Genomic DNA, 8008 nt, shown 5'->3' with positions numbered 1-8008 from the left:
GTAGAACAATAGTTAGAAAAGGCTGATGTTCCTGAAATTGCAAACCGTGAATGAATGAATGGATGGTCAGTTCTTCAGATCCAAAAGTATGTTTACAAATTTTATTTTATGCATTTAAAAGATGTTGTAACTTTATTTTAAACACATTGCTTTAACCATTCCACTCTCCATTATCAAACTTGCTGCCTAAGCTTAGCTAAGAACAGGAATTGCATTAAGGCTATTTTATCTTGTCGCATAATTCATGTGCATATTTCTTATTGAAAACCATGCAAAACAGTTTCTGTAAGCCTCAATGCTTCTGTTTCTTTGTTTTCTTCTTCCTTCTTTCTGTTGATTCATGACAGGAATGAGAAGCCTCATTGTAACTTGCACATGGCAGCTTCTTAATCTTCTTCTGTTTGTTCTTATCCTCTCTCAATACCTGCTCATTTTGCTTCTCTGAGGACTCAATGACTGTTGGGTGCTGTTCAACTGGAATCTCCTCTGATTCAACTTCTCCTAAAGGAGACATTTTCTGATCGAATAACAACAAATGTTTTGCACTATTTTTTTTAGACTTTTTAGTTTGGCAATTTTCCTTAACTGACCCATCTTCTATCAGATCCTTCTTTATCTTCACACACTCTACATTTTTGGCTGGCTTTCTCAGTATGGGCTGCTTGTCAAAACTGCAAGCCCCGCTGGCATCTCTTCTGCTACATATTTTCCTCTTCTTTTTTACTTCTTTAATTGAACTCATATCATCTCCTGTAAGGTCCTGAGTAGCACAAGCTTGATGGATTTCATGCCCTGCTTTAAGTTGTGTCATCCTATTGGCGAAGTACTCCTGCACTGAGAGGGAACTGGTCACAGTATTTATTTTAACTTCGGGTTCTGAGTCACCAGGAGCTTCTAGGTCATCGACAGGCGCCAAACAGGTGTTACCCTGAAAAACACAAACATTACATCATTAAACATCCTTCTTTGAAGGCCAGTGAACTAATATAAATATGAACAATAATTTCCATGAGATTTAATATGCTTAAAGCAATCTTTAGGATATTAAAGCGAGTTTTGAGAAGATTTGTAGCTCAGGTTGGGTTTCTGGATGTGAGTTTACTCGCTGAGCTGGAAGGTTAGTTTTCAGACATTTCGTCACCATTCTAGGCAACAGTGAGCCTCCAATGAAGCGCTGGTGTTATATCCCGCTTTCTATTTATCTGTTTAGGTTTCCTTGGGTTGGTGATATCATTTCCTGTTCTTTTTCTCAGGAGGATGGTAGATTGATTTGGAGCCAATGTGTTTGTTGATGGAGTTCCGGTTGGAATGCCATGCTTCTAGGAATTCTCGTGCGTGTCTCTGTTTGGCTTGTCCTACGATGGATGTGTTGTCCCAATCAAAGTGGTGTCCTTCCTCATCTATATGTAAGGATAAGAGTGATAGTGGGTCATGTCGTTTTGTGGCTAGTTGATGTTCATGTATATCTGGTGGCTAGCCGAGTACCCTTACGAAGAAAATCACCTATACAGCGTATTCAAAAAGAACGGGTACCCAATGAACACAGTCTGCCGATTTCCCAGCAACAAACCCAAACAAACAGACAAAACGGGCCCAGAAGCCATAACCACTCTCCCCTACATCGAAGACACTTCCGAAATGACTGCCAGACTACTCGGACCACTTGGCATCAGGGTAGCCCACAAACCCACCAACACACTAAAACAACAGCTAATGAACTTAAAAGACCCGATACAGACAAGCAAAACGAACATAATCTACAAAATACCTTGCAAGAACTGTGACAAACACTACATTGGACAAACAGGCAGAAAGCTAGCCACCAGGATACATGAACATCAACTAGTCACAAAACGACATGACCCACTATCACTCGTATCCTTACGTACGGATGAGGAAGGACACCACTTTGATTGGGACAACACATCCATCGTAGGACAAGCCAAACAGAGACACGCACGAGAATTCCTAGAAGCATGGCATTCCAACCGGAACTCCATCAAACACATTGATTTGGACCAAATCTACCATCCCCTGAGAAAAAGAACAGGAAATGACATCACCAACGCAGGACATGACATCACCAACCCAAGGAAACCTAACCAGATAAATAGAAAGCGGGACATAACACCAGCGCTTCGGAGGCTCACTGATGACGTTACCTAGAATGGTGACGAAACATCTGAAAACTAACCTTCCAGCTCAGCAAACGAACTCACATCCAGGATATTAAAGGTTGAACACCTCACACATGCAAAAATCACTTGACCAAGAATCAGTCTGTTATTTATATTTAGTTATATCAGTATGATAGACAAATCTGTTACTTAAATATACAACACAAACAGTAAATTCCATAAATATTTCTCAGATTTGGCAGGGCCTGTGGAGACAGGAACACGTTCGGGGCGGCACAGTGGCTCAGTGGTTAGCACTGCAGCCTCACAGCTCCAGGGGCCCAGGTTCAATTCCAGCCTCAGGCGACTGTCTATGCAGAGTTGGTACATTCTCCCAGTGTCTGCGTGGGTTTCCTCTGGATGCTCTGGTTTCCTCCCACAGTCCAAAGATGTGCAGGCTAGGTGGATTGGCCATCCTAAATTGCCCGTAGTGTTCAGGGGTGCGTGGGTTATAGGGGAATGGGCCTGGGAAGAATGTCTCAAGGGGCAGTGTGGATTTGTTGGGCCGAAGGGCCTGTTTCCACACTGTAGGGAATCTAATGTTTCAGGTTAGTGAACTTTCATCAAAATTGGAAGATGTTATGGGTGTAACAAGTTTTAAATAAGTTTAGAAGTAGTGAAGGAGGGAATAAAGGAACCAACAGAAAAGTTTGTGATGGGAAGGAAGGGTGGAATGATCGAAATAATAAAAGGGATAATTGTTGCAAATTGAGAAGAGATAGGAATTGGTCAAGAAATAAGAAGGGCCAATGGCAACTCCAGAATAATTGCCACCTCCTGCAATACAAATGAATAGGAACAATAATTATGATCTGAAATTATTGAACCCTATATTGAGTCTATATGGTTCTAAAGTGCCCATGAGAGGCTGTCAAACTTTCTGAGCTTGACTGGAAAAGCATAGGAGGCTGAGTGCAGACAGTCAGAGTGGAAAGGTACAGAGAATTAATGTGGTGAATAACTACAGTTCAGGGTCATACTCGCAGGATGGTCAGAAGGTAATCATCTAATCTGTATTTGTATCCCAAAATTTACACAGTGACAGTAAGGTCCAACACCAGAATCTGGAATTAAGAGGTCAAGAAGACCCCCCACACCCCTAACCCCCACCTTTGCCACAATTGACACATATGCAATCAGTAAATGTCTCCACACCCAGTCTAATGAGAGAAGGAAGGTTATTGATGAAGCAGCTGAAGAGGAAGTGACGGTCTTGTGGCATTATCACTAGACTATTAGTCCAGTGACCCAAAAATTGTTATAGGAACTCAGGTTTCAATCCCTCTGTAGCAGATGGTGGAATTTAAATTCAATTTAAAACATCCGAGATCAAGAGTTCAATAACGGCCATGAAATCATTAATGTTGGGAAAAATTCATTACTCTCTGGACAGTTAAGGATGGGCAACTATTAAGAACAAAGACAAGTAGGTTTTTGCTGCTTGTGTTGCCTAACCATCTGTTGCTGGCCCAGTCTGGTGGCTATATTAGATTAGATTAGATTCCCTACAGTGTGGAACAGGCCCTTCAGCCCAACAAGTCCACACCGCCCCTTGGAGCATCCCACCCAGACCCCCTATAACCCACACACCCCTGAACACTAAGGGAAATTTAGCATGGCCGATCCACCTAGGCTGCACATCTTTGGACTGTGGGAGGAAACCGGAGCACCCGGAGGAAACCCACGCAGACACAGGGAGAATGTGCAAACTCCACACAGGCAGTTACCCGAGGCTGGAATCGAACCTGGGTCCCTGGCGCTGTGAGGCTGCAGTGCTAACCACTGAGCCCTTTCCGGACTTGGTGAATTTGGTCAGTAGATATGCTGCAAGCTACAATTCAAGTCTTACTACCCTCCGTGCTTCCTCCAAGTGGTGTTCCATGTGGAATACTGATTAATCAGTTAAGGGAAAACAACAAATGGTATGATCAGGAGCTTTTCTTTCCTGTGTTTGGCCTCACTTTATTGCATCCCAAGTCAATATTAAAGGACTTTCAGAACCATTTCCTCCTGACTATATATCTCTGTAGCTATCTCTGATTAGTATGTCTTGATGATGTGGTAAGACCCACCAGGAATGGTGAAAGAGAAATATAGGATATCAAGAGTAAAGGATGAACCACTAAATAAGACAACCTCAGCCAGTTGCTCAAATAGCCTGTGTGACAGCTCTTGGAACTTTTGCCAAAAGTTCCCAAATGTTTTTGAGAAGGACTTTACAGGTTTATGGGCTAAGAATGCATATGTAAATATCACCTTATGCTGTACAAAGAGCAATTTGTTAAAACCATAATCTTTTCCCTCCTCCCACAAGTTTAAGGCAAAGAGAAAAACAAAATCACATCTTGCATCTCCAAACCGTGCAAATTTCATCTGCCTTCTCTAGGTCTACCAGCAAGTAATGCCAACAAGCACTGGTTCCCAAATAGGAGTATCTCAATGGCATGCTGCACTGCATGATGTACATACTAAAAAAAGCTATTTCCTTCCAACAAATAAATAAATACGTAAATATTTGATCAGAGAATTTGGCTGCTGTTGGCCTAGTGCACAGCTACTTGCAAAGAATAGGGTGCAAACACTTTGGTTTATCTTAACGTTAAGAAACAACTGGGGTTAAGGTTTTAGATTTTTTTAAAGAAACAAATTCTAAGATCTAAACCTCCGTTTTTATTTCATTCAATTGTCAGAACAGAATTTTAGATGAATGCTGTGATCTGTGTACCTTTAAAAAAATTGAGAAGGAGTTATCAAATATCAAGGTTGGGAGACTGAAGTACAAATTATTCACAAATGCAGTGATATATATCAGGAATGCCAGCAAATATTGCTACCAGAGAAACTATACAAGTCTGAATCATTTTACAAAAACAAATTGTTCAGTATTAGAAGAAACCACATATGACAGAGCAGGAGGTATGCTGAAACAAACACAGAAAACACCACTGAAGTCACAAGTCCTGCACGTTTATAAATATTCTTGTTCAGACAGAACTTGTGGCTGTTGGAAACATGTCCTTCTGCTTCAACCACAAGTGCGTGCAACAGAATCAGCTTAGATGGGATTCCAGACCTGCTGTATGGCTTTGTTAGAATATATCCAGTAAGTCTTCACAAAATACGCCTTCATCCCTTATTTAAGATGAAATGTTCCACAGTAAGTAATTGTAATGAATCACCAAGAACATTGGACATGGACTGAAGCGGAGGAAACATCTAAAAGAACACCAAGGGTGGAATTTTCATCTGGCTTGCAAGTTGTATACTTTTGTACTTCCCAAATCACAGTACTGATTCAGTATTCAATTTCACCAAGTTTCAGTGTTTTTCCAAGAAGACCTAATCCTTTGTGGCATTTACAAGTACAACTGGATACAGGCAAGATGGAGTGGGTTTTGGGGAGGGAGTTTTTTTTTAAAAACCCTCCTTTGCTCAATAAAAAGGGGCTCGACATGAGATATCTGCTTGCAGTCAGTTCTGCCACGGGCATCCTTGTTCTTTGCACTGTGTGTTCACTGAAACACTACTGTCCCAAAAGGGAATTTTACTGTTTCACCCACTAGTAAGTTTGAAGGCAGAGCTTATGAAATGCAACGGACAGTTTATCTGCCACCCACTCTGTTGACTGGCCCTGTATCTTACTTTATAAAGTGGGTGTATCTGGAGGAGGCATTTGATGCTTGCCTGGTCTTGCATCAGCTGGGATGTTTGTGTGTCTCCTTTGAGTGCCCCCCTTGTGTCCACCAGAGGCATTCCCCCATCTTTCCTGAAGGTCATGCTCTGCCCTTTTACACATGTCCTACCACTTTCATCACTGGGGTGTCTAGCCAGTCAGACCCCGCCAAAATCCCAAACTTAGCTCCATTTGTTCCTCCTCTTCATAACTGCCTGCAGGCCTAACAGTGACTGTCACTCAAACCAACTAGATTAGTTCTGCCAGCCACAAGACAGTAGCTCACTTAGCTTAATTGAATGTTCTGAGGGAGGATTGATAAGGAAAGTGCAGTGGATGTTCTCTGCATGGATTTTGGTAAGGTATTTGACAAGGTCCCATGAGGCAGACTAGGGCACTGGGAAATGTAGCAAGCTAGATCCAAAGGTAGCTAAGTGGCAAGAAAAAAAAAAGAATAATGGTCAACAGATGCTTTTGTAAATGGAAAGTAGTTTTAAGTGTGTTCCACAGCACTTAGGGTTTGGTTACTTGGCATTTGTGACATATATTAATGATTTAGTCTTGAATGTGGATGGCATTTCGGGACAATTTGAAGAATACACAAAAAGTGTCTATAGCAAAATTATGAAAACGTTGGCTGTTGAGTGCAATAATGTGTCACTGAATTGGCTGAAGTAGGCAGAAAAATGGCAAGTGGAATTCAATCCAGAGAAGTGCAAGATTGTGCACTCGGTGAGATCCAACAAAGAAAGCGAATTGAAGAGTATGGAGAGGGATAGAGGAATGATGCAGAGATGTTGGTGTTGTATTGGAGTGGGTAAGGTTAGAAGTCACATGACACCAGGATATAGTCCAGCAGATTTATTTGAAAGCACAAGCTTTTGGAGCTTCACTCCTCCTTCAGTGTTCACACTCAGGGTAAAGGCAGTTAGAGACTTTGGAATGCATGTTCATACATCCCTGATGGCAGCATGACACTGATGTAAAGACATATGGATGCTCTACTTCATGATGCAAGGTACTGAATACAAATGCAGGAACAGAAGTCATTAGTTAACTACAGCTGGAGTTTCATATACAGTTATGGTCACATTACCGGAAGGACACAATAATACAGACAGAGTAGCGGTGACTTACAAGAATGTTGCCTGGGGTTGATAACTTCATCTATGGAGCAAAGACAGGACAGGGTTCTTTTCATTAGAACAAGACGAAACTGAGTGGCAACTTAATTGAGGTGTGTAAAATAAGACAGGAAAGGCGTAGAGCTTGATGAATACAGCAGGCCAAGCAGCATCAGAGGAGCAGGAGGGCTGATGTTTTGGGCCTAGGCCCTTCTTCAGACCTATTTCCCTTAACAGAGGTAAGTTAAGTTATCAAAGGGCACAGATTTAACGTGATTAATAAAAGGATGAGAGGAGACAAAAGGCAATGTTTTTCCACCCAGAAGGAGGTGAGTGTCTGGAATTAATTTCCCAGTTTAGTCATTTTTGACAAAAGCTTGATGAGAAATGATTGGAAGATGCATGGGATATCACAGGACATGGTACTTTCCCAGAATTTCATATACCTCAATATTTAATGTCTAACACAATATATCCTCTCACCTTCTCATTCATCGTCATATTTTAAAATAATTACAATTCAATTATTATCTTAAAAGACCAACTCTCAAATATCTGTAAATGATAGAAATAGTAATTAGCCATGATCATAACCTGACAACCTCAAACCAATAAACTGCTTCCATATGGTCAGTTTGAATTTCTCCAGGAACATTCAGGTCCAGACCTTATAACAGCATTGGTCTGAACACTGACATGGACAGAAGACAGGAATTCCAAGAGGATGGATGAGTTTGCCTGTCTGTAATGTAATTTGCATTTGATAAACCATAACACCAAAGAACCCTAGAAAAATTGATTGATGGAAATCGGGGGCTGGGGGTGTGGAGCAGGGGAATACTCTATGTTGGATGATAAAAAAAAACTTAAATACCAACAATATGTCCAGCACAAAAGGAAGACAGCCATGTTAGTCGTTAATTATTTTAACCTCAGGATAGCACCACAGGAGATTTTAGCACCAATTTATTCCCATTATCATTTTCTCTTAACTTGTAAGGAACGGTTTAACTATCAGTCCCCTATCAAGTCAG

General features: G+C 41.3%; 1 protein-coding gene across 2 annotated transcripts in view; it reads right to left on the bottom strand.

The window, feature by feature from the left end:
* Positions 1-132: 132 nt before the first annotated feature.
* The window catches only part of pinx1 (PIN2 (TERF1) interacting telomerase inhibitor 1), a 94513-nt gene continuing 86637 nt past the window's right edge, over positions 133-8008 (bottom strand). For both annotated transcript variants that reach the window (XM_048530307.2, XM_048530308.2), the window contains exon 7: positions 133-928. In XM_048530307.2, the coding sequence (XP_048386264.1) occupies positions 293-928 (636 nt within the window). In that variant the 3' untranslated portion in view covers positions 133-292. The remainder of the gene's footprint in view (positions 929-8008) is intronic.

Source organism: Stegostoma tigrinum, chromosome 4 (genome assembly GCF_030684315.1).
Source record: "Stegostoma tigrinum isolate sSteTig4 chromosome 4, sSteTig4.hap1, whole genome shotgun sequence".
NCBI classification, from domain to species: Eukaryota; Metazoa; Chordata; class Chondrichthyes; order Orectolobiformes; family Stegostomatidae; genus Stegostoma; species Stegostoma tigrinum.
This window is presented reverse-complemented; position numbering and strand designations above follow the sequence as displayed.